Below are 27,952 nucleotides of genomic sequence, written 5' to 3'. Positions count from 1 at the left end.
TAATCCCCATCCCTGAATTGGCTCTATCACAGGTGTCTCTCCTCTTCACCAACAACTGGTGTGTTGTGAGCGTACTGGCACACTATGGCTGACGTTGCATCATCAAGGTGGATGCTGCACACTGGTGGTTGTTGAGGAGAGTACTCTGTTCACTGTGTAAAGCTCTTTGAGTGAAGTATCTGAAAAGAGCTATATAAATGTTACATTCATTCATTTATTCATTTTTGCAGTTACTTTTAAACAACTGATCCAGAGGTGAATTTTAGTGGATATAGGAAGTTAGCAGAGTAACCACAGGTGTAGTTCATCACATTACATAGACATGTTCCACTAACATTTGACTACCATATTTTTGTCAATTTTTTTGTCTTCATTTTGAACAATACATTCGATTTTTTTATAATTTTAGCCATCTTCAAACTTCTTTTTGTGAAATGTTTTGCTTAAAGTGAGCTTGTGTTGTCTTTCGTTAAAATAATATAACATTGTTTGATTTTAATTATATGTATTCCAGTTAAATTCATACATTTTTAAGTAAACAAAGTGCTTTACAGAAAACTTGTAAATGTCATATTCATAGAATAAAAAGAAAACGTGAATAGTAATACAAAACAATTAAGGAGAGAAGACAATAAAATTAACATTTTTAGGGTGGCTTAAGTATCCAAATACTTTTGGGGGCCACTGTAGGTGCAACATATGTCTATGTAAAGAAGAATAATGTGCAGTGTTATCCATACTGCTTAAACGGAGTCTGCGTACAACTCATGAACATTTAATCTGAAGCGATACAATAAAAGTGTAACATAATAATAAAATCCTTTGTAGGGTGAGCTCCAAGAGCCACAAATGGCAGTGCTGGGTAGTAAAGGATTGAATGTATGCGCTTTTATACTCTGAAACAGACAAAAATCAAGGCACACACACACACAAATCATAAAAATTATCATATTTATGATCCATTTAAGGGATAATTTACCCCAAAATGAAAATGAAAATTCTCACATGATTTACTCACCCTCCTGGCATCCCACATGTGTATGACCTTCTCTCTTCTGCAGAACACAAATTAATATTTTTTTAACTAATATTTCAGCTCTATAGGTCCTCACAATGGAAGTGAATGGGTGCCAAAAAATGTGAAGCTCCAAAATCCACATAAAGGGAACATAAAAGTAATCCATACGCCTCCAGTGGTTAAATCCATGTATTCAGGCACGATATGATAGGTGTGGTTGAGAAAATATCAAAATTTAAGTCATTTTTAACATAGATTGTTCTCCTTACACAGTAGGGGGCGATATTCATTAAGACAGAAGAAGAAGAAGAATGGAAACTGAAGTGGTGATTGATTGAGCAGTGAGGAGAATTTTTAGTAAAAAAAAAAAGGACTTACATGTTGATCTGTTTCTCATCCACTCCTATCATATACCTGTCAGAAGACATTGTTGTCTGGAGTACATTTATGTTGCCCTTATGAGGATTTTGAAGCTTCAAAATGTTGGCACCCATTCACTTGCATTGTATGGACTTACAGAGTTGAGCAATTATTCTAAAATTCTTAATTTGAGTTGAGCAGATTAAAGAAAGTCATACACATCTGGGATGGCACGAGGGTGCATAAATTATTAATTAAAATTTTGGGTGACCTTTAAGCTTTCTTTAATGCAGTTTAGCAACATTACCAAAAGGGTACAAGCTTATCCTGCTCGAATGCATGTGACATCAAATAAACAAGAATGAGGTCAGAAGTAATCCAAAAGCAATCTAAAAGCAAGAAGATGATATTACTTGTTGATTATATTACTATATTGATTCAGATTTTAGTAATGTAATTTGTAATCAGTACCAGATTACAGTTCAGAAGTAATCTACCCAGCACTGCATATGAGCAACCTGTTTGTTCTTCATTTCAAGCAAAGGTGGATGTTCCCATGCTGTTTATAAAATGACTTCACTGAAATATTTAGAATATCTAGCTGCATTGGGAAAATGTGTAGAATTTCCTGTTTGTACTGTACATCTTAATGGGTGAAGTCATAAGATTGGAATGAAAACTTTTCAATGTGTGTTTTCCTTCAGGGGCCAACTCAAAGGGACCCCTCTGCACCAAAAGAAAAAAGTTCACCAAGACCTGAGACAGTCTTACTGAGCGAATCTGAGGTTAGTTCTGAGGGTGAAGGAATTCATCACACAGTGCTGGTGGTTATTTGTGGTGATATGAACAAGAAACCAGTGCTATCGAAGAAATTACTTGAAAAACAGTGTTTCCATTTTTGACACTCTATCTTCAATAATATATGTACATATAGGAAGTAAACTTTGAAAGGCGACTTAAAGAAATGTTTCATGTTTAGTACAAGTTAAGCTCAATTGATAGCATTTGTTTTGATAGCTGTCATTTTCTTGAAAAGAAAAGAGCAAAAATCGAGGTTACAGTGAGGTACTTACAATGGAAGTGAATGGGACACATTTTTGGAGGGTTTAAAAGCAGAAATGTGAAGCTTATAATTTTATGAAACACTTACATTAATTCTTCTGTTAAAACTCATTTACTGTATTATTTGAGCTGTAAAGTTGAAATATGTTTATGTGATTGCTACCAGTCTGGGCTGCGTTTCCCAAAAGCATTGCAAGCCTAAGATGATCGTAGAGGCCATTGGCACCCATGGTTTCTATGATCTACTTAGACTTATGATGCTTTAGGGAAACGCAGCCCTGATCAGTTAGAAAAAATAAATAAAGTGACCTACTGTTCTGTACGACTGTACTGTGAAAATAGCATGAGCTACTGTGCCAGTTAAATTAGGTAGATATACCTTGGAAGCTCCAGGATGAATTATAGTTAATAAAGTATAGATAATACATTTTCAATGATAGACTTTTGGATTTTGGGAATATTTGAACACCAGTAATGAAAAGCATTAGTCAACCAGTTAGAAAAGTAATTGCACACAAAGTGAAGTAAAACTGAAGAGCTGTGGTGAGTTTGGGGGGGGATTCCAAGGTTCAGGCTGTGGCCAGTGGAGCATCCCATTTCTTATGGTTACAGTTGGCAGTAGTTCATCCTCTGTGAAGTCCATCATAGTATACTGAGGTGATGCAGACAATGATGATTGAAGTGCCCCTCGCTGTCTGGTAGGTACAGGCTGCAGTTAGTAGTCATCATTCAGCGACATATAGCATTGGGAGTGGATCTGGAAACCTCAGGATTTGAATCCCAAGGATGAGACAGGTAAATTTTTTTTATTATATTAGCGTAGATGTCATTGAATTTAAAAGCAGAGTTAAAGAATATGAGAAGTGTTTCCGGTTCTGGCAGATCTGACTAATGCAGCAAAACAATGAGTTAAGGGATAAATTAGGTGTGTGCCTGGCTGAACAGACACTTTTTTTAGTCTAGACTTAAACTGAGAGACCTCCTTTTGTCGATTTTGATATTCTAGGTATTATTAACAGGGTGGAATTTTGCGATCATTGTGAACATGATGGATTATGTCATTATAGAAGTTCGCTTAAGTACTGAGGAGCCAGACCATTCAAAGCTTTGTAATTAATTATCAGAATTTAAAAGTTAATATGTAACTTTACAGGTAGCCAATGTTGCGATGATAAAATAGGGCTGATACGATCATGTTTCCTGGTACTTGTCAGCACTGTAGCTGCTGAATTTTGATCCAAATGGAGCTTTTGAGCCTGCAGGACATCCACCCAGTAATGCATTACAATAATCTAGTCTTGAGGTCATGAACACATTCATTCGTTTTTCGGCATCTGAAACAGAAAGCGTATTTTGTAACTATATCTGAAGTGGAATAATGCTGTTCTAGAAATACAGGAAATGTGAGTTTTAAAGGACAGATTTCTTTCAAATATAATGCCCAAGTTCTTTACTGTATAAGATGATGTAGCAGTACATCCATCGAGAGTCAAATTATAATCTAGTATCTTATTTTTTAGCTGTTTAATTAAAACCTCTGTTTTGTCAGAATTAAGTAGAAGGAAATTTCTATCCATCCAATCTCTCATGTACAGTATTTGATACATTTCACTAAATTGGAGAATTGGGAAATTTCATTGGGTTTCGAGGAAATATAAAGTTGGGTATCATCTACATAAAAGTTTAAATGAATTCCATGGTTCCTGGTAATGTCTTATAGGAGAAACATATCTAAGGAGAAAAGCAGAGACCCTAAAACTGATCCCTGTGGCACTCTGTATTAAAATTTAGTTTGATCTGAAACTTCCTCATTTCCGATTTCCATTTTATATCCAATCTTACAACTTACTATTGCCATGACGACGTAACGTCGGTAACAAATGCTTAGAAGTCCATCTGCCTTGAACAGTAGTCTGCCTCAAAAACATTTATTTAAACTACTTTGCAGCTCAAATAATACACAAGTTTTGACAGAATTGCTTTTATAAAATTACAATCTTCACATATCTGCCTTTAAACCCTCCAAAAAGTGGCCCCATTTACTTCCATTGTAACTGCAACACTGTAACATTGATTTTTGCTTCTTTTTTTTTTTAAGAATTGAGTTAAGTTGTAATTGACATTATTCCACAAATGCTGCCAGTTGAACTCAACTTGAATTGAACCCAGAATATTCTTTTAACTTGGGTAGGTACAATAAATTATGAAAAGGGATACCTTAAAATTCTTTAAATCCTTCAGCTAAAAACCTATTTGTGTTTATTTCTCTCCTTTTATATTTTTAAGGTTACTAGTGCAGATATCTTAATGGCTCGTGGACGAAGCTTTACTCCTGTTCAGAGAGCAGAGAAGACATCCCATAAAGCCAAAACCCTCCAAGGCCTTTCCTTACTTGCAACCTGGACCCCTAAAAAAGAGTAAATAAGTTCTAAAACATTTTGTGATATTTACATCATGTTATGCATATGACAATATGGTTCAACAATTTACGTGTTGACATAATTGGTCATTCAACTCTCCATCAACTTGTCAACCTCTTAATGTGACAATAGCGGAAGGGCTCAGAGGGTGGCCTTAAATGCAAATGATCATCTAGTTTCATGGTACCTGAGAATGGCGTCCAAGGCTGTCATCAGACCCCCTCAACCCTATTTAAGGTGCAGTAACACGGCGAGTAATTACCCATCACTTACGCCACTCAGCTGTGCTGCGGGTCTGTCTGGAGCCAACACACCCACACATACCTCCTCCCGACCTCACCTGCACTCACCTGAGAGCTGATAATACAAGATTTACTACCTACAAAGCTGTACCAGCGCCACTCCCTCTCAGCAAAACACTCTCAAAAAAGGGTCATTTAATTACTAGCTTTTTCCAGTCTCAAGGGTCACTGAGAGGTTCCTGTTGGACACAGTTGAGAGGGTTTATATGGAGCCGCATGCCTACGGGCAGATGGATAGCAGGGCAGGTTGAAGGTTCCTACTCGCAGTTTAGGAATGTTGCCTTTCAGTGATGACTTTGACATGACCTTCCAGGTCTTTTCGTTGAGGCTTAACCATGTCAGAGCATGGTGATAAATCTTGCTTGTCACAGGCCCAAGTGAACAAATCGCACACAATAAATTGCCGCTGTCATTGGAGACGTGGGTGGCGGAGGGCCCTCTCCTGCCTGTCTGCAGTTTGAGGAACACAAAGGGCTCACACACAAAGTCAGTTCAGAGGTTGTTTCTCCCGCTGTCTACGGTTCAAACAGTGGTGTGAAGTTATGGCTGAGACGATTTGTGCAAACAGAAGGAGTCCTCATATTTTTATGACCGAGTTTAGGGCCTACATCCAAGTTTAGTTAACACCTCAGTTACAGAAAATGGACTAGAACATTGGAGGTCCTGATAAAACCTGATGCAAGATTGACTGTCACACAGAATTATTTCAGTAATGAGAATATATTTTGGCCTGTCAACACTGGGTAGGGATGGGAAACGTCAGGAATTTTCCAATTCTGTTTTCGATTCCAATTCTACTTAACAATTCTGGTCTCTATAAAAACTGCCCTCAGCAGTTTTTTACAAAAAGTTGAGAATCACAAATTTTAGCAAATGGTGCTTTTACACAGATATTTTAATAAATATATTTAATTAATTCATTCATATTTATAAAGGACCACTAAATAAACCAAAACTCATAAAGTTTGACAACAGATTGTCACATCAACATCTATCCAGTCACAACTCTGAAATCTAAGTTCATTTCAAGTGGAGCAGGATAAAAGTTTGACTTGCGGTAGTACGTTTTTGATTCATTAAAAAGATCAAGCAGAAAATCCTTCATTTAGTAGGAAGTGTTGTTTGTTTTGCGGTATAGACTGTACCGTTGCTTCCTTCATGAATACTAAGCATAATGCATATATGCATAGGGCACCAACTCCCTAGGGGGGCACCAGAATCTCCACTGGCTGCCCTTACTTTCACGTTATACGTTATTCAAGGACCCAGTAGCAGTAGCAAAACACAAAGGATTGGACTACGGGAATCAGACTATGCTGTTTTGCTTTATGTTTTAAACTGTAGATTCAAATGAACAGACTCATAAGAGTCATTCATTCAGGAATCAGACTACACTGGTCATGCTGTATGTTTCGCACTGTAGATTCAAATGAACTGGCTTATAAGAGTCATTTGTTCTGTAATCAGACTGTTACATGACGTGTTTCGTGCTGTAGATTAAAATCAACTGGCTCATTACAGTCATTCATTTTTTTATCATACAACATTGGTCGTGTTAAATGTTTTACACTGTAGATTCAATAGAACAGACTCATAAGAGTCATTCATTCAGAAATCAGACTACACTGGTCTGCTGTATGTTTCACGCTGTAGATTCAAATGAACGGATCATAGGAGTGATTTATTGAGGAATCTGATTACATTGGTTGCTCTGTATATGTTGTGCTGTAGATTTAAATGAACTGACTCATGCAAGTCTTTTGTTTTGGGAGTCGGTCTACACTGGTCGCACTGTGTTTCACTCTGTATATTCAAATTAACCTGCTCATAAGAGTAACAAATTTCAGAATCAGACTACATTAGTTGTGCTGTATGTGTGCAACATTTAAGTATTTTAGCACGGTGGTGCATCACAGCGGTAAAACAGCCAATAACATGGCCTGTAAACAGAAACAAAAGTGATAAGTGTAATTTGGTTCCAGTATTAAATAAAATAAATTAACTGGTACTACCGAATAAGAACTGGTTTCTTAGTTACCAAAGCTGATGCCATGAAGCAGGATATTAGGCCTTACATTTGTGGGAGCTTTTTTACTAAGCAAGCCTTCATCTAGTATGCAAGAATTGTAGATTGTAAAAGCAAAATTTACCAGCATCCACTCTTAATGGTTGGGGTTAGGGCGTGTATTATGGAGTTTCTTTTGTCTTTAAAAACAATGTTGTTCCAGAACCAACAAAAGATATAGATCCAGGAACCACTTTTTTCATCCTAGAATTTTGTCCTACTTGGCAAAAGCATGGTTCCTCAATACCTATTCAGACAGCTGTTGATTACCCCTTATTTACCACATTTATCTCTTATTATTTGTAATTTGCACAGCATAGAGGGCTACAAAACCATCCACCACTTGTGTACCACTCCTGCTAGTCAAGTTGTGCCTGTTGAGCTACAACTAGCTTCTAAAATCTTCCATACTCAAAACGTAATCACTGCAACTCCACGATTGAACAAGCAGAGGACAGCACTTGGACAACTAACCTCTACTCCTGATATAAAGAGGTAAAATGTCTCTGGCCCTGTTGTATTTATGTAAATGGAAGCTAATATGTGTTGCATCTTATTCCTTACATGCCTTAGACACTTTGAGGGATTGTATTTGCACCACCAACATGACTGATCTTTCTGGTGAAGTGTCATTAATGCTGTGTTTCTTGTTGTAGACTGGTGTGTGAAGGTGTTCCCATGGATTCTGTTGGAGTTTCAGCGCAGACAGACAGTGTTTCTCAATTACCTGTACAGCCATCAAATTCTCTGGAGGACTGGCAGAGAATAGCAGAGTTCTATGTAGAAAGACCACGGATTATAATGTGTGGACGTGCCGTAAGACTGATCTATTGTTTTACCACTCACTGGCTGTGACTAACGCTGTGACTAACGCTAGACAAATTAGTCACTAATGTGACTAATAAAAAAACAAGTAAATAATAGCTGTTTTGCTGGACAACAAGTTCAACAAGCCTTAGATTCTCTGGGTGATTCTCAAGAAACATGTCAAGAAAATGCCCTGGTCCTATTTTATTTCAAAATCATAAGAAACAAATAAGAAATTATATTTTGCATATATAAAGGAAGCCTACTGTGCACTTTTGGGCCATTAACATTTTTACATTGTGACATTATTTTCATGACAATTACTGACATTCTACCTCTTAATTCTCATTACTGCAATGTGAAAAGTTTTTAATACATTATTTCAATTGTAAAGTATTTTACGCCACATTCATACTCCATTGGTACTGCCTTTGATTTTCGCAGATTTTTTACAGCACTGTGTTACAATGATGAGAATCATCATAATAATAATGAAATTATTAATGGGAATGGTAAAAATGAAGCGTCCAGACGCGTTACAGTTATGAAAATTGGGGGGTATAATGTACTTAAGTTCCCTGAAAATAATGTCACAATGCAAAAAAAGTCCTAAATGTAGACTTACAAAATATAATTTCTTTTTTTGTTTGTTTCTTTTTGATTTGGTGTAAAATATGAACAGGACATTTTCTTGACTGCTTTCCTGAGAATCACCCCTTATTACCTGTGCTAAATGAATAAGTAAAGCTTACCCTTTAAGTAGGTTGAATTCAGAGTAAATTGTCATGTCAGTGTCAAAAAGTGTCCCAGTTTACCCTATGTGACCATACTTAAAGTAATTAACTTAAGGCAGTAATTATAGTATAATCTGATGGAATGATTTATTGTTCTTTTTAACCATTAGTTTATGTTCTATTAAAATTTTTAAAACCTACCAAAATAAAATTATGTCCAAGCCAATAGATGGTAATTCCTCATACATTGCATGTCTTTAGGTAATTTGTCCCAGGCAACTGTAATATGATGTCACTAGGTGGCATTAGACTCTACAGAATACAGAGTACTAAAGTTGCTCTACATTTTCTTTAGTTGTTAAACAGACTGTTACTTAAGTTTTACAGCCAGCCCTATAATTATCACGTTAATTCTTCACCTTATCATTTTATTTCCTTAATTCTCATAGGTAACATTGTGTCCCAGCGAGTTCAGAATTTTCTGGAACCCAGCACCTCCAAAATTCATCTGCGCCCCCCGTGTTATGAAAGATAAACTCTTCCCGAAATACCAGGTACAGATGGACCTGTACCTCCTTCCCAGCCCGCAGGGACTCTTTAAAGAAAGAAACCACTACATGCTCCCCCTATCTGCTGCCTGCATTTACACTTTAGACCTCTCTGTATTCTCCACAGGGAATACTGCAATCCAAAGGCAGCTGTGTGTGTACACTGTTGTTGATGCATGGTTTTTCAGTATTATTATTTTGATTTGAATGCAATTACCTTGCAAATCCACAATAATAGAGAAACAGGCAATTGAAGATGGTTTTGACAAGGGTTTAAATAAAAAGACGGATACTTGACTAGCATACAGTATTTATGCCTATAATTCACTTGAATTTTGGTTATTAATATATTATCTATGATCTTTAATTTGAGTTTGATTAAACGGAAAAGTTGCCTTTTGATGAAACTGAAGGCTGAGATTCCATCATATAAACTTTTCTGCTGTGTAGTTGGTGCTCTAACTTCCATTTTTATTAATTTCATGTCCTCAGATACCTGAGCCTGACCTGTGCAAAGAGAATCTGTTGGAAGATCTACAAAATGTGGTGGAGGCTGAACCGGTTACTTCGATGGTCAGTTAATTAATTGACTTATTCCAGAGGATATCCGTCATAACAAACTTTGTTGTTTACCAAGGAAAAAGTAGTCAAAATTCCTGTTCATTTGTCTACATACATAGAGTACAGTACAAGAAAGGAATAGAAAAGACAATTGGTTTGTTTGCAGCTTTGATTCATGACATTCTGTTGTATTTGTAAGAGAGATTTTGAGTTCAGTTGTGTTTGACATTCTCTAAAAACATGGCCTTGTCCACAGGAAAATGTCTCATCTTGTAAAAACAAGTCTCTGTCAGACTTGAGAACACTGGAATTAGCCTCAATCACTCCCTGTGGGTTCAACGCAAAAGAACAGGTTGTGCATACAGTATATTTTATATTTTTTATTGCTTATTGAGAGAATTAATTCATTATTTCTACTAGATACCCTTGTCTATTACTTTTTCCAGTTTAACACTAGACACAGTACTCTGAAAACACCACGACAGAGAGGGGGACATCCTTATGATATTTTCTACGTTTCTATGTTCATTCTAGCCACCTTTTGGTAGCTTATAATGCTTATAATGCCCCCCCCCCCCCCCCTCATTTCAAATCATCCATATGCCTCTACCCTTGGATAACAGCAAATTTAGATAAATAGCTCCCCCAAAACGTAAAATTCTCTCTTTATTTTCTCACCCCATGTTGTTTTAAACAAATATGCTGTTATTTTTCTATGGGTCACAAATAGGGAATTTGTGGAGAATCTTAATGGAGTTTATTTTCCAACATTCATGAACAGTCTCTTGAATTTACTCAGAATGGTGCCATAAACAAAAAACATCCAGTGAGCAGAAATTCTGTGGACGGAAATGTCTTGTTTATGAGAGAGGTCAACAGAGAATTGCCAGATTGGTTTGATCTGACAAAGTCTACAGTAACTCAGATAACTGCTCTGTACAATTGTGGTGTGAAGAATATCTGAGATGCAGGTTGGTGCTGTTTTGGTGGCACGAGGTGGGCCTACACAATATTAGGCAGGTGGTTTTAATGTTGTGGCTGATTGGTGTATTAATGGCTTTATGTGAGGAACAGATACAAATTTAAATGGTTATCCTCTGAGAATCATCCCTCACACAAAGCTACAATATTGGAAAGTCAGAATAATTGATGTCATATGCATGTTTTTTGGTGTTTTTATTTGTGATTTGTGGAGGTTTATAGATGTGGTCACATAGAAAATAGTCTGTGTGAAGGTTCTTAAAAAACTCCCCCATGGTCTTCTACTGCAAATTATGACAGCATACGAGTTTGGAACAACAAGAGGGTTACTAAATAAGGGCAGAATTAAAAAACAATGTTGTCCAGCAAATCTCTCTCTGATTAAGAGTTTATGCATATTGTTGCATAATACAACTAAAACAATAGAATAATAATTGTTACATTTGTTTGCAAGCTGCTCTGCTGTATTGCAACAGTCCACATGCATCCAGACTTTGACCTCTTGTAATATCCTGTCTCCCCGTGGGGTTTCAGGACAGACGGCCCCACTCTGCTCCACTCTTAACCCCAGATCCTGAGCCCTTTCTGCGGCTCCAGTCTGACTTCACCAGTCTCTCTCAAGAGCTGGAGCATGTGCGATGGCAGAGTCAGCAGCACTCAATCTGTGCCGTTCTGGCTAGCGATTCTCCACCCGATGCCATACAGGCTGAGCTCCAGGATAGGCCAGATTCATCAGTGCGACCCTTCAAGACCCCAAACCATAGGAGGAACCCACTTAAAGTCAAAGGGTGGGCAAGAGTGTCCCGTTCCAAACGCAGGAATGCCAAGCGAGAAAAGAAACTCACTTCTGTAAAGATGGCCTACGTCCGTAAAAAACTGAGGGAGCCACCTCGGACACTCAAAAGGTTTTGAGCTTTTTTGTATTAAAAATCATGATGATGTAGATGTGAAAATGCTGCTAATTACATTAAAAAGTAGATCCACAAGTGAAATCTATAAATGCATAATAGGAACTATTAGGGGCCAAAATCTTATTCATTGGTCATTTAGCTTTCATTTTCTTACAGACCTGGCAACCCTGGTTGAAGTGTTCCCATTAAGATTGTGTTTATCTCTCTATTTATTCTCTAAAAGGAGCGAGTCTTTGGGTCAGCTACCATGGAAGCCCAAACCCTCTGAGAAGCTGTCTTCACCACGCCACTGCCTCAGTCTACCCGGGCTTCTAGATTTTGAGAGCTTTTCCACAGATTGTGGTGGAATATCTGATGCTACACCACCCAGAGAGTGGATAAGAGATATATGTGATGGCTGGTTTGACAAGCTCTTTCCATCTCTGGAAAAGCTCCAGAGTGCAGGCTCTCTTCCCTGTGGTCTGAAGAACCAGCACCCACAGGAAAAGATCCAGGTTCTGGACAGAGTGGATCTGTCTGAGGTTCTGGATGAAGGTCTCACAACAGCTGATCTGGAGCATGAAGTGGCCAAGCTGACCCAAACTATCACTGAAAATGGGGAAAAAAGTGCCTTTAAACTGTGCCGACGTGGAGCGCTTTATATTAAACTTGGTTATCTCAATCTGGCCCTTGAAGATCTGAATGCTGTAAGACTTATTTTCTTGCTTGAACATGCATGCATTATTGTTGCAACTATTAGGCTTAGGGATTTTTCAACACCCCTTAACCTATATATTAAACTTTGATGCATAACTAATCCCTCACCGTTTCTTCTAATTAATGCTACCTTAAACTGGATGGCTTATTGAGTAGAAAATATTTTAGACTTGCAGAAGTTAAAACAGGCCAAAATCTTTAAAGTTGCTTTAAAGGAGTGACTTTAAACACATCTAGGGGTGATCTTTTAACTTGCGTAGACAATTTTTTCATATACCAGTATGCAACCAAGTTCTGATCTAGCACCTGGAAATAACCCAGAACACCCTAGTATCCACATTGAAAACATACTTTCAAATTTCAGAAATGATTATCCTACAAACAGGAACAGAATGTTAAGTGTCCTGATTTTTTGCTTAGTTTATTGGGTATTAATGATCAATCTGTTGTTTTTCTATTTTTTAAGGCCATCTCCCTGGAGCCCCATTTACTGGATGCCTACTGGCACAGACACAGAATCTACCTGCTGAGAGATGACCCTGATAAGGCTCTGGATGATCTCAACATCATTATTAAGAACAACAAGAAGCATGCAGGTGTGTGCATGACTCCACTTTCATTATTAGACAGCGGAATGACAAGATAATGATAAGGTGCTAGTGTATGCTATCTTACTTATTATTTGACAAACACTATTTTTACACAACCCATTTGGCTCGTGGTGAAAAGTATTTCCTTGCACTTTTGAAATGAAAAAGTTTGATGTGTTATGTAGACATATTCTAAGAACACAAAGCTTCCAACCCATTCCACACAGTCCATTTATGAATATAACACTTCAAAGGTGGATATAATCATTGTTGTTATCACAACCATGAGCGTTTTAACACATGACTACTCACGTTTACAAATTGATTTCAATTCTGTATTTTGTTGCTTGGCCTGCCCTGTGGAACAACAGTAAATTACACCAGTCTACAGAGGTTAGCCAATCAGAACAGACATCAATTTAATATTGAGCTCTTAAAGGTACAGTACAATTGAAAGGCTCAAAATAAATAATGATTCGTTTTAGTGGACAGAATCTAGAGCTAGGAATAGTTCACCCAAAAATGAAAATTCTGTCATCATTTAATCACCTTCATTCCATCCAAGATGTGTATGAGATTCTTTCTTCTGCAGAAAAGAAACAAAGATTTTTAGAAGAATAACCATTTAATGCTGGTGACCAAAACTTTGAAGCTCCAAAAAGCACAAAATAATCCAGAAGACTCCAGTAGTTTAATCAATCATGATTTTAAGATAGATTACACTTCCTTGCACCATCTGGTGCTCTGTGCATGCATCAAGCACTAGGACGTGTAATCGAGCTTGAAATCATGGTTGTGCCTAGAGACTGCAATGGCAAGATGTACAGTAAAAAAAGAAGTTATATTTTGGTCGGTTCTCACCTAAAACCGATTGGATAGTTTTAGAAGACATAAACTAAACCACTGGAGTTGAATGGATTATTTTATGCTGCCTTTATGTGCTTTTGGGAGCTTCAAAGCATTGGTCACCATTCTCTTGCTTTGTGCGGACCTACAGAACATATATAGTCTTCTAAAAATCTTTATTTGTGTTCTGCAGAAGAAAGAAAGTCATACATCTGGGTTGGCATGAGGGTGAGTATATGATGAGAGACTTTTCATTCTTGGGTGAACGGTTCGTTATATAACATTATAAGTGGATTTAATGTGTATAATATGTTTCCATACTAATTCTAAACTAAGTTTACTTACAATACGCAACCATTTTTATTTAATTTTTCCTATTCAGGTTAACGTATCAGAAATAGTTTTATAGAGTCAAGCAAGAAAGATCTTCGAAGTGTTGAAGCTCATGACTGTTGCCAACTGTGTTCCAGATGCATTTATGTCTAGAGCAGAAATATACAAACAAAGAGGGGAAACCACATTGGCCATAATCAACTACACCCTAGCCATTGAAGTCAAGCCAGATGAAGCAGAGATCTACTTTAAGAGGGCACAGATGAATGAGATGAGGGGCAAGATACTGCTGGCCATGGAAGACTATGCCAAAGTGAGACTTATATGGAAAAATATAACTTGATTTACATTCCCTAAAGGAAATACCACACTAGCAATAAAGATGGGTTATAAAGACCAGTCACAATCCACTATGGAACTATTAAAGTGCTACCGGCAGTTCGATTTTGAATCGTGAACATTATTCGGCATAATCATCAATTTCTTAAAGGGGTCATATCAATCAAATTTTGCTTGAACTTTTTAGATAAAATAATTATTTTTACTATGAAAACATTCTGTAACTTCCACAATGCAAAACTCTCCCCAGTCCATTTTGAAACCAATCTGCAAAAGTGATGGACAAAAATGCATGATATAACCCCTTTAAAATATGAAATGTTTACAAAAACCAAAATAGTTTTTCAGAAATAGTGTTTGCAAGCTGTTATTTTTGCACACTTTGACCAACCATTCAGTAAAACAGATTTGCAGTAGTTTTATTGGACAGAATAATTTAGTGTTTCAGAGCGTGACTAAGCAGAACACAGTTGGCAGGCTAAATATATCTAAATATAAACATAAGTCAATAATAAGCTGTCAACAAGTAGCTTATTATAGAAAACTGTTGCACATTTGTTGTATTCCTCACTTATAATAGACATGGAAAATGTTAAGCCTACTTTTTCACCACCAGACATTCACCATTGACTCTACAAGGACAGATGCGATGCTAATCCATGGAAAACACCATTTCAACAGCTCCAAATGGATGGTGGCCCTGGAAGACTTCTCCTTACTGCTGAAGCAACAACCTGTGAATGCCAGTGCTAGGTCAATGTTAATATGAAATCAAGAGAGAGTTAGACTTACTTTAACTTTTACTTTTTAGTGTTTGATTTCCACTAAATATATTTACAAGTACTTACTCCTTGATAAAGCAATTTCAATAAATGTGTTTTTTTACACTGTATATTACTGTAGGACATACAGAGGAAGGATCTATTCTAAGCTGGGTCAGTTTGAGAAGGCTATTGAGGACTTTTCTTTGGCTGTGCACTTGGATCCCAGTGACTGGTTGGCATTTTACCACAGAGGCTGTTTGCTGAGGAAGATAATGCCTGATATTGCCTTAAAAGACCTCAGCACATCTGGTAACACACACATGCTTGATATGCTGTAACACACAAGGATGCCCATTTTTTACAATGGCTCTTCTTTCATTAAGATTCATTGCCAATATGTTGGTGAAGAGTGACATGCTGTTGAGAAAGTAGGATGAGAAACAATATTTTAGAATCCATGGATTCATCCACAGTGGTGTGATGGAGCATCATTAAAAATCAATAGTTTTCAGTTACGGATGCTATTGTAGAAATTCACTATTCACAATCAGCCATGATTAATTTAATCCAAGAGTGAAAGTGTCCTATAATAAGACGGTTACTGAGATTACCATCGTGCGACCCTGCGTCCACATGTGTGGATGTTGCATTTACACAATCAACACATCTGTGGGTCAATTTGCTTCATTTTAATATAAGTTTTGTTATTGTTTTATTTTGTTATCATTGTACAATACGGTTCTATTCATTCACATTAGTAAATACATTCCTATATATTTACTGTGCATTTTCACATTGAGAATAAATGTATTCATGTGAAAGCTGAAAAATGAAGCTTTCAAAGGCTTCATATGGAGTTAGGATGAAAATAAGTTGCATTTCTAACTGTTCTGAGACCAGTGTAGACAGACAGCACACTGGAGGTTAAATAGGGAGCAAGGGAGCATCAGTGCATCCTATGGCAATATGCAGCTAAGTGTACTCACCCTTAAAATCCGACCAAAACTTCAGTTTCAGGTGAAGATGATGTTTGGACCACTCAACATGTTTGGGAAACATGGGACTATGATAATCAGTACATAGATTCATAATTTTATAATGCAAAATTTTATTTTAACACGGTTGGCAGTGATTTGATGATGCTTGCCTTTAATTTAATAAGAATTGTTTATTCTGCTTTGTAGAAAATCAGCTGTAATGGATTTAATATCTCAAAAACATGAATAACCAACACTCCTGGACACATAGTAAACTATTTGATTAAAATAATCAGACTCTCTATAGCTTGGTATTACTTAAAGTTTCATAACTTGACCCCACTGTCCACATATGTGGACGTACATTTTTAGGAATTGTATATATTTTTTGCTTGTTTATTGGGTGCTTCCAGTTACAAATACAAAAGAGAAACGGAAAATGCACACCGCCTAATAGCTGGGGTTTCAGGAGATTAAGCAAGTAGTTTTCAGCTGGCCATGTGATTCTAAAATGGCAGCCCCCATGAGGGCACCCCTGCCCCGTGTAGAATAAAACAGCTTTTATAAAGTTACTGATCTGAGTAGAGTCCTCATGAAAAAAATTACTGAGTGCATCTTTAAAAACATAAGAATTAAACATGAGAATTTTTCAAAAAGCCCCATGGGGGAAAAAAATAGGGAAAAAATAGAGCTGCAGAGGAGATACAATGTCTCAAACTGTTCTCAATTTGGCTGAGATACCGTTCCAATGTCTGCAATTAAAATATGAACTCAAGCATTTCTCACCAGATTCTTCCATTATCTGAAACTTTTGTAATTGGTTTTAGATGAGCATTTTCCACCCTCTTTCTAAAATTGTATAATCAAGCAGGTGTTTTCATTTTTTTTTATGCTGCTGTACCTCTAAGTCCTCTATATGTAAATCGCTGTTACGATTGACTATCTTTGTGTGATGGCATTGTGCATATTATCACACATCAGGTTAGGCTAAGTCGCTGAATATTGAATTGGTGTTTATATATACTGTATATGATATATCACATGTTAATTTGTTTATGGTTGTGACGTAATAGCCATGAGGATTTCTGAATTATACATTTGTGCAGAATAGTTGCCATAAATGTGGTGGACTGGGGAGGTAGCTTTGTTATAAAGAAAAATATATTTTTTTCTATGGCATATCCTCTTGTCTTTGATCTAAATTGTTACATAAAACAGTTTTGCACAGAATTAAGGACCCCTTCATTAAAGCCACTATCGAAACATTTTATCATCAGATGGAGTTTATAGATCTGTTGAATCAGGACATAAAAAGATCTTCATGTCGCTCCTAAAACAAAACAAAAAAAGAGCCATCCAGTCTTATCTTATATGAATTGGGGAACTGCTGTCTGCTGCTTTGATCTCAGAAGCTTGCAAAAATCATTGTCAGTTTTGGCTACTGCAAACTGAACAGATTCACCAGTAAAGTCTGAGGCTTAGGAGCACATACCATGAAAACACACGGATACACTAAAGATTATTGGCTGGTGCTTTAAAGATAATGAAAGTGGTAGACTGGAGATCCTAAGAGACCAAATGCCTTTGGAAATTTGCCAGAGAGGAGTAGTAAAATCGTTTGCTGTTGAAGACAGATTGCAAAAAATATAATGTTCTCCATGAGTGTTCTTAAAGGGTGTTTCTTCAACTTTGGGCATAATTAATACTGTGGATTTCTAGAAAGCAAAGTCTCGTAAAAAAAATGTTTTGCCCTCTCAATAGTTGTTCTACTTTGTACACTACCATTCAAAAGTTTAGGGTCACTTACTCTCACTTTTTTTTTTTTTTTTTTTCACATTATAGAAAAATATTAAAGTCATCAAAACTATGGAATAACATAAATGGAACTATGGGAATTATGTTGTGACAAAAATAAATCAAAACTGTGTTATATTTTAGCATCTTCAAAGCAGTCACCCTTTGCCTAGAACATTTTCTCAACCAGCTTCTTGAGGTTTCACCCTGGGATGCTTTTTAAACAGTATTGAAGGAGTTCCCATCTATGTTGGGCACTTATTGGCTGCTTTTCTTAATTATTCAGTCCAAGTCATCAATTTCAAAATCTTTTTTTTTTTTAAATAAAATTTTTGTTTTGTAATTAATTAAATGAATATGGTGGCACCCATTTGTTAATTTTAAAACATGATTTAAGTTAGGATAAACAGGAAGATGATTGAATATAATTTTTCATTATGTAAGAAAATGTATCATCCTCCTGTGGAAATATGTGGATGTTCCAACTCTTCAAATGTGGCTTCATCAGACACCATATTCTCTTCCTCATGAAAAGTTAACCTATGAACTTTCCAATAAGCAAGATTAATTTGATCATTGGTCAGATTTATAAATATTAGAGGAACAATAATGACAGCTTTATGATCTGTGCTTTTCTTGTTTTGTAATCTTCTTTTTCCTTTTTTTCCAGAAATGGTTAATTACACAATATCCTGCATATTTTAATTTATAATATATCTATATACCTCCTTTTTTTCCTTCACCATATTTCACCATTTGTTTAGATTGTTATAGTTTTAACCATACAATATATTTTTTTATAATGGATTTTCATACTTAAATATTGCAAGTCTGGGTCTGGGACAAGAGGAAAACATTCAAATCTATACATAAAATGTCCTGGTGAACAGTTTCCCTGGGACATGAATGTTCCTGAAGTTAAAGAACACCCCAAACATCCTTAAAACAAGATAAATGTTCTTGAGAAGCAAAATTGCATGTAATAATACTTGTTGGAGTATTATCATAGATAGAGACTTGTTTACCCCTTGTTTACATAGTTTACCCAAAAATGAAATCTGTGCCAACATTCACTCATCCTCAGTCACCATTGACTTAACTGTATTCTTTTTATACAATATACTTAATTCAACTGAATGATGACATGGGTCGTCATTCCCTGACATTCTGTCTAACCTCTCCAATTGTGTTCTATGGAAGATAATACGTCAAATGTGTTTGAACAACATGAAGATGAGTACATTTTCATTTTTGGGTGAACTTACAGTATGTCTTATGATTATTTTTCTCACCCCATTGTCATTGCCAAATTGTGCTGTCTTATTTCAAGCATAAATCTACAAAGATTATCAAACTTTTGAAAAATACGGTTATAAGCGGTCTATAAAAATATGTAGAAACTAGAAACAAAAACAAAAAAGATGTTTTTTTTTTATGTGTGTGTTGTAGTTCTCATCAACAACAGTGTTGAAAATCTGAGTGCTTTCCTGCACCGCGGTATGATCTACACTGAGCTCCGGCGCTGGCGACAGGCTATGGCTGACTTTGAAGCTGTGATCAAACTTGACAGGTAATGCCCTTCATTTCTTTTTTGATGCACAAGCACACCATAATGAAGATTATTGAAGCTTGAAATTCTTTTAAAGTCACTTTTCAAAATATTTCTATATAGTTAAAAGTGACAAGAAGTCTCCAAGCAGCTGTTACTAAGCTAAAATCAATACATTCTCATCTCTCAATGTTGATTTTATGTGCACCTCTCCAAAACCACAACAGATCTGCAGCTGTTGCGCACGTCAGTTTGGGGCTGATCAATATGCTGAAAATGGACCGAAATTATGAAGCCATCAAACGGTTCAGTAATGCATTGAAAGCAGATCCAACCTACGTAAGAGCCTACATATGCAGGGCCAGAGCTTACAACAATGTAAGAGGATGGATGTGCTATATGGAAGACCAAGAGTGCCACTTCAAAAAATAAATAAAAAACTAATTATCAAACTCTAAATTAGAAATACACTACAATGGCCTCAAAGTATCTGTACACATAGGTCACTTAAAAAAGAAAAAAACAAAGAAAAGTGTAAAATAATCCAAATTGTGATCTGCAGACTAATATTACTAAAGCTTTTCTCAGAACTTGCTATCACATTTCTGAGACATTTGGCAAAGACTTTTACTCAACTTGTCCCTAGGTAATTTTGAGTGGGATGAGTATGATTTCAGTTCCCCTTAAAGGGGACCTATTATGCAAAATTCTCTTTTACATGATGTTTGTAAATCGCCTTTCCGAATGTGCTTGTCAGCTGATTCCACGGCTAATGCTTCTAAAGTTACTATTGTCTCTGATTGTATTCATGGAGATCAGAGCTATGTCGGGGGCGGGGAGCAGCAGCTTATTTGCATTTAAAGAGACACACACGAAATCAGCGTGTTTTTGATTCCACTCAAAAAGAGGCATTTACAACATAGTATAATAAATGATCCGTGGGGTATTTTGAGCTGAAACTTCACAGACACATTCTGGGGACTCCTGATACTTATATTACATCTTGTAAAAAGGGGCGTAATAGGTCTCCTTTAAGTTAACACGGGTATCCTAGCAGAGTAACCATGTTGTAACCAAGATGTTGTTCATCACATTGACTATGGACATGTTCCACAAAATTTTGACAACCAGAAAGTGTCCAAATATTTTATATTGTTTCATCATTTAAAACCTAAATAACTTTTTCTTTCTTTCTTTCTTTCTTTTTTGTGTGTTAAATGGTTTTCTTGAAAAGTGTACTTGTACTATCATACAATAAATGCCACATGGTTTGATATTTTGTTGTGCATTTTGCTCAACAAAATTTTATAATATTCTAATAATGATTATTTACTGTACATTATTTTTGTTTAAATTGACAAAAATAATTTTCTAATTGCTGTTTTTTGTCCAGTTCAGAAAAAAATGTCTTTGGACAGTGGATTTGACCAATTATGTTGCAACTGATTCTTTCACCAAGTGGCACTCCTGTCCTCTAAAACTTGAATTTGTGATTTATGGATTCCTTTCATGTATATTCTTACTGTTTGAATTAAACCAGTATATGTGTGTTATTCACAGGTAAATAATCTGAGTAGAGCGGTGAAGGATTTATCTCAAGCCATACACATGAAGCCAGATGCATCTGATTTGCACATCATGAGGTTATTTGAACCTACAAGTCTTTGAAAAAGATGTCCTTTTTTCATTCTAACAATCAATTCAGAGCTTTAAATGGTTCTTTGCAGTACCTTGCTCATACATTATTTTCTAATGAACTTCTAGAGACCAAAAAGTTTTTGTGAAACTTAAAAAAAGTTAATCTTTGTACTTCAGTGTGGATCGACAGCATATCTAATTTGATTTAAATAAAAACAAGACCGAGGCTGTTTTATAAGTCTTAAATACCTTGTTATTGATCACCCAGGTGACAAAACATTGAAAATGTGTCTCTAAAACATTGTCAGTGGACAAAAAAAAAAAAAAACCCTGTAAAACATGGTTTGTGAAACTTTAAGACAACATATTGAACAGTGAACATTTACTGCATACTTCACAGCCTTTTTTACATTCACATCAAATTAAATATCACATATACCCTGACTGCAACATGGTGCAAAACCCTTTTGGTTTTAGTTGGTTTGAACAGCTCAGGCAGATACAATTTTGTTTCTTTTTTTTAGAGGCCAGTACTTGTACAAAATGGAGCAATTTGACTTGGCCACCCACTGTATACGGTATGCAGCTGAAATGAAAAAAGGTAATGAACAGATATGTTTATTTCAGACTACTAAGATTCACACACTTCCTTAGTTACTGAAATATATCTGCCGTTATCTCTGGACATTTTAATAACTTGGCCGCCTGGCACAATGGAAGGTGAAGTAAACCTTGCAGGGAAATGTGGTGTACTTTTCCATAACAACAACAGGACCAAGCTTTAACCGTCTTCTCTCTTCCGTCACAGCTCTGGGTTTATCACTAGTCCAGCAGGCAGTCATCCACTCGTTCCTTGGGAATGATGCCTGTGCCAGCGCCTGCTTGGAGGAAGCAGCCGATGCTTGCCCTTCTCTTCCACCTCTCATTCTTTTAGGAAAGGCACGGATGAAGGCACACCGGTTCACAGTGAGTCTGAGACCTGTGTAGTGTAGCTCTCAGTTAAGCTCTGTCTGGATTTGATACAGCCAGCTAAACACCAAAACAAACTTCTCCAAAAACTTCAACAATCCAAAATGCTTATTAACAATACTGTGTTTTAAGATGAAGTGAGTAATTCCAGTTTTGAAACACATATTTTCATATAATGTGCTTTCAGTATTCCATAACGTCACTGTAAAAATATTTCGTTATTTTAACGGAAAAAAATCCTACAGTAAAAAACATTAATTGGTTAATGGGTAGATATCTTATAATATAAGGTACATTTAAAAAATCTATTTAAAAAGACAGTACATGCAGTTTTACGGTAAAATACATTTTTAGAAGTATGATTTTCCCGTACAATTAACGGTAAAACTGTACATTATGTTTAACAAGTTAGTACATGTAATATGTTACAGTAAATTATAGTTAAAATTACAGTAAAAAAAACTATAATCCAGTGTGACCCATTACATTTATTTATATTATATGTGATGTAGATTAGTTAATGTTTATTGCATTATTTTAATTTCACATGTGTTACCCTGATGGTGTTTAGTGTTTGTGTGAGTGACACTGAGCACTGTCTCTACAAGTTTATTGGTGAAATTCTTGTCATCATGTGCCCTTCTGTAATTAATACAGTGAGTAACAATACATAATGTGAAAAGCAGATTTTTACAGTTTCAGAAGCTTAATATATCAAGTTTATCATGTACTGATATAAATGACAGTAATGCACCATAAAATATACTGGCATCAAAATGACATCCCATAAAGCCTGAAACGTGGTTGCTGTATTTTGTACGGTGAATTTCTGGCAACCACAGCTGCCAGTTTTTGGTTTTTTTTACAGTAAATTTAACAGGATACATTTTTTACAGTGTGCCAATATATGGGTTAATTTTTGATAATCAGAGAGTTCATTGTAATCTAATCAGGCAGCAAGTTTCCTAGGTATGTTAGTAAGATGTTCTCTGATTATCGTGATATGACATTATAATGTTTATCATACATAGGAAGCGGTGGAGATTTTCAGAAAGGCCTTGTCAGTGCTTAGTTCCATTACAACGAAACTCTGTATTGTGCAAGAAGCTGCGGAGGTCTTCTTTCTTATCGGCGTTTGCTACATGACACAGGTGCTTTCGTTACAGGTAAATTGAACTCAATAATACATGTCTTGCATTAGCATTTCTGAAAACCTTGAACCAGCATGAATCTCCATGCTGGTTAATGTTGTTTAATTACTAATCAACCAACCATTTTGAAGTGAAGCTGACTGACCATGGAATCTTACTGGTTTTGATAGTTATAGTGATTGTTCACCCAAAAATAAACATTCTCTCATAATTTACTCACCCTCATGCCATCCCAGATGTATATGACTTGCTTTCCTCTGTAGAACACAAACAAAATTTTTTAGAAGAATATCTCAGCTCTGTAGGTCCATACAATGCAAGTGAATGGGTGCCAACATTTTTATGCTTCACAAAGCACATAGAGGCATCATAAAAGTAATCCATATGACTCTAGTCTTTTAATCCATATGTTTTGAAGTGATATGATAGGTGTGGTGAGAAACAGATCAATATTTAAGCACTTTTTTGCTTGAAATTCCTCTCACTGCCCAGTTGAGGGCAGTGTGCATGAAGAATGTGAATCACCAAAAACACAAGAAGAAGAATGTGAAAGTGAACTGTTTCTCGCCCTCACCTATCATATCGCTTCAGAAGACATTGATTTAACCACTGGAGTCTTATGGATTACTTTTATGCTGACTTGTGTGATTTTTGGAGTTTAAAAATGTTGGCACCCATTCACTTGCAGTGTATGGACCAAAAGAGCTGAGAATGTTTTCTAAAAACCTTCATTTGTGTTCTACAGAGGAAAGAAAGTCAGACACACCTGCGATTGCATTAGGTTCAGTAAATGATGAGAGAATTTACATTTTTGGATGAACGTTTCCTTTAAGGAGCCTGATGGGGACACTTGCATATAAGTATCCCATGCTGGGAATTACTGTAGTTTTAAACGCAACATAAAATGTTGACCATATGCTTTTCAGAGGGTAGGGTTGTCTATTTCATGGCTCCAGTTACAACAATAACAAAGTCATACTTTAACATTTTGTCAGACCTGTTTATAATTGAAAATTATACAGATGGTGAAACAGCTCGATCTGACATTATACTCACATCACCTTTTTTGAATTCAGGAGAGCAAAGCTTCTCTCCTCCTCCAGGCTTTAGATGCTTTTAACAGTGCTGTGAGCATCAACCCAGACTATGCTGAAGCTTACCATCAGAGAGGCCTTTGTCGCATGCACCTACAAAACTCCATGTGTGTGCAAGACTTTAACAAATCACTCCACATAAACCCAAATCTCTATCAGGTAAGACACAATCAATGTTTCTGCTGAATTTGGAAAGCCACTGCAAAATATGCCATAGCAAAATGTATGGGGGCCAAACAGGCTATAATTATATAAATTCTGAATATATAATTGGAAATGTTCAGTATATTATTGAATATATTATTGTAAATCTGATTATATAGTTGTAAATCCGAATATGTAATTGTAAATCTTAATATATAGTTATAAATCAGAATACATAGTTACATTTCCGAATATATAATTGTAAATAGAAATTCATGGTTATAATCCTGAAAATATTCTGATTAGATAGTTGTTAATATGAATATATAGTTATATATCCTGAATATATATTTGTAAATCCAGATATATAGTTGTAAATCTGAATATAAATGTAAAAATATTGAAATTCAGCAAAAGAAAAACTCTGCATCAAATTTGACAGATGGCCTACTAAGGTCATCATACTGAAATATGCAACATGCCAGAGCATCAGGTTATATTTAGCTATTCAGAGTTTCATTTAAAATGTATATTCAGTATTTGCATTTATACATTCAGATTTATAACTAGATATTCAGATTCACAAAAATATATTTGGATTTATAACTATATATTCAGATGTATGTAAGGGAACATGTAGAGTCAGCTGGTTGTTATCTTAAAATTAATTCCGACAGGGTGATCAGGAACCAGAAACGAAGCGGAGGGGTCTTGTATCACCCTGAGAGGGTTTATTTTGCAATAACAACCAGCTAACTATACATTATCCTGTTTATTACATGGCTGCTTGCTAAATAAACAAATAAATGGTCATGAAACATTGATGTGTTACTGTATGTAATTATATGAGAAGGAATAAATTGCTGAACAGCTGAAATCCACCTCCTGACTGCTCATTATGCATCTTACTACAAGACTGCTTGCAAAATAAATAAATGCACATGAAACATTTATTTGAGTTGAAATTATTTTATTAGCTTACTTGTAGAAATCACACTGTGATACGAGAAGCAGGAAAGATGGGTCGCGATACCCTGATGAGCTGGACTGATACATGTATGTGCGGTTGTTACTGAGAAATATCGGACCACTAGATGGCGTCATTGACAAATCAGAATTGAGTATTCTAGAGAGCCTATAGACTATATAAGTATACTGTATAACTGATGTGTATATGTCTGAGGTTTTTATGCCTGAAATGAGCCAAGACCCATTTACTGTTATGCATACTATTAGAAAGCAATGTTAAAATGCTTACTGTAATAATGAATACAATTATATAATAAATTAAAAACATAGTATTTTCATTGTTTAATTAGGCCTAAGCTTGGGGTAGGTGAACAATAACCCTTATGGAACATAAAATATTGATTACATTTAAGTTAAATGCTCTTGTCTGACTGTATTGCTATTATTCTGTACGTTTATATTTCAGAAGTTCATGTTTAAAACATGTTCCTTTTTTTTAAAGGTGCATCTAAGCCGAGCTGTCCTTTATGGAGCCGAAGGACGATATGCAAAGGCAGTACTTGATTGTAATGAAGCTATCAGGATCCAGCCCAAGTGTGTCAGAGCCTACTTGTATAAAGGAGCTCTTAAATTCTATTTGAAAGTTAGTAAAAATAGCACAAATTGTATTTTCACAATATATGTTATAACAAAATGTTGTTTCAAACCTGTTTGACTTTCTTTCTATCTAGGGGTGTGCAATATTGACCAAAATCGTATATAATGAAATGAGTCATTTTATATCGAGATATATGAGGGCCTAGGTAGCTCAGTGAGTATTGACGCTGACTACCACCCCTGAAGCCAAATTGTCCCAGTTGCTAGAGAGGGTAGAGTCACATGGGGTAACCTCCTTGTGGTCACTATGATGTGTGGTTCTCACTCTCGGTGGGGCATGTGGTGAGTTGTGCTTGGATACTGGGGAGAATAGCATGGGTCTCCACGTGCGATACGTCTCCGTGGTAACGCGCTCAACAAGCCACATGTTAAGACGCACGGATTGACGGTCTCAGACGCAGAAGCAACTGAGATTGTGATATATATCACTATATATATATATATATATATATATATATATATATATATATATATATATAAAATAAATAAATTATAAAAATTATATATATATATATATATATATATATATATATATATATATATATATATATATATATATATATATAATTTTTATAATTTATTTATTTTTTTGAAAATCTATAAAAATGGGTTTATGTATTAAATAATCATATTGTAAAGTAAAAAAAGCAAAAATAAACAAACACTCAACTTAGTTTTAAATCAACCTTACCATAATGCTTAGCCAAACATTGCTGGTTTGTTTCCTAATACCAAACATCATTCAAACATAATTTTAGTAAGGGTGATGTGTAGTTTAAGAACCTTTTATTTTGGTGCAGTGTTTTCCTCATCAGTGGTTGTTAGAATGTCAGGCTGTCTAGCCGTTTGACTTCTTGAGTAGAGCGAGTGATCCTGCTGTGCACAGTCCTGTCTCTGGAGCACAAATATCGAGAAAGCCTGCTGGAATCACACGTACTTGCATGTTCCAGAGATGGAGCGTGTGACACTCATTTTAAACATAGATGTACGTGTGAGATGAGAAGCATATTTAGCGTTTATGAAATGCCGATTGTGAGAGGAATGTCATTGAATTTGCTTCGATGGCCCGAAATTTCACTTGGCAGGCCACCCAAAAAATGTTCTATGCCGGACAAAACCTGTCCATATTTCTTCAATTCTCTCAGTCTTTGCCCACTGATAGATACACTCACGTCAAGCACATGGATATTTATATATCGAGATTTGCATGATATAGGAAAATCACTATCGTTTGTCACTTTATATTGTCACAATGATATATGTAGTCATATCACCCAGCCCTATTTCTGTCTTTCTTTTCTTACTTTAACATGAGGGTGAGTGAATTATGACAGAATTTAATTTTTGGGTGACTATCCCTTTAAGGCTTATTTTAAGAGAATATATACTGAATATAATTGTATTTAGCTTATTTTTTTCACTTGTTTTAAGCATAAACAAGAACAACAAAATCTTCCAGTGCCACAAGTTATTTTTTTTGCACTGATATGATTTTAGTCAGATTTACAATCTTGTTTTAGGCATACAAGAGTGCAGTGGAGGATTTGACCATGGCAATCAAAATCGACAGTGTCTGTTCATTTGCATACTTCAACCGCGGTGTGTGTTTCCAACAACTGCAGGATTATGAGCTGGTAACTTTTTTATTTTCTATTGGTTGGCTTTATATCTGG

The 27,952-nt window shown here is 35.9% G+C and overlaps 1 protein-coding gene across 1 annotated transcript in view; it reads left to right on the top strand.

Moving 5' to 3' along the window:
• ttc6 (tetratricopeptide repeat domain 6) overlaps window positions 1-27,952 on the top strand; it is a 46,334-nt gene that overhangs the window by 2,563 nt on the left and 15,819 nt on the right. The window contains 22 exon segments of the mRNA XM_052153937.1: window positions 2,083-2,163; window positions 4,727-4,857; window positions 7,543-7,722; window positions 7,884-8,043; window positions 9,218-9,322; window positions 9,809-9,889; window positions 10,134-10,229; window positions 11,393-11,763; window positions 11,993-12,455; window positions 12,932-13,061; window positions 14,372-14,547; window positions 15,190-15,326; window positions 15,477-15,646; window positions 19,558-19,678; window positions 19,885-19,996; window positions 21,218-21,300; window positions 21,820-21,896; window positions 22,104-22,261; window positions 23,296-23,430; window positions 24,492-24,668; window positions 26,125-26,265; window positions 27,800-27,913. Coding sequence (XP_052009897.1) covers window positions 2,083-2,163; window positions 4,727-4,857; window positions 7,543-7,722; window positions 7,884-8,043; window positions 9,218-9,322; window positions 9,809-9,889; window positions 10,134-10,229; window positions 11,393-11,763; window positions 11,993-12,455; window positions 12,932-13,061; window positions 14,372-14,547; window positions 15,190-15,326; window positions 15,477-15,646; window positions 19,558-19,678; window positions 19,885-19,996; window positions 21,218-21,300; window positions 21,820-21,896; window positions 22,104-22,261; window positions 23,296-23,430; window positions 24,492-24,668; window positions 26,125-26,265; window positions 27,800-27,913 — 3,399 coding nt within the window.

The sequence above is a fragment of the Xyrauchen texanus genome, chromosome 22 (assembly GCF_025860055.1).
Source record: "Xyrauchen texanus isolate HMW12.3.18 chromosome 22, RBS_HiC_50CHRs, whole genome shotgun sequence".
Classification (NCBI taxonomy): domain Eukaryota; kingdom Metazoa; phylum Chordata; class Actinopteri; order Cypriniformes; family Catostomidae; genus Xyrauchen; species Xyrauchen texanus.
This window is presented reverse-complemented; position numbering and strand designations above follow the sequence as displayed.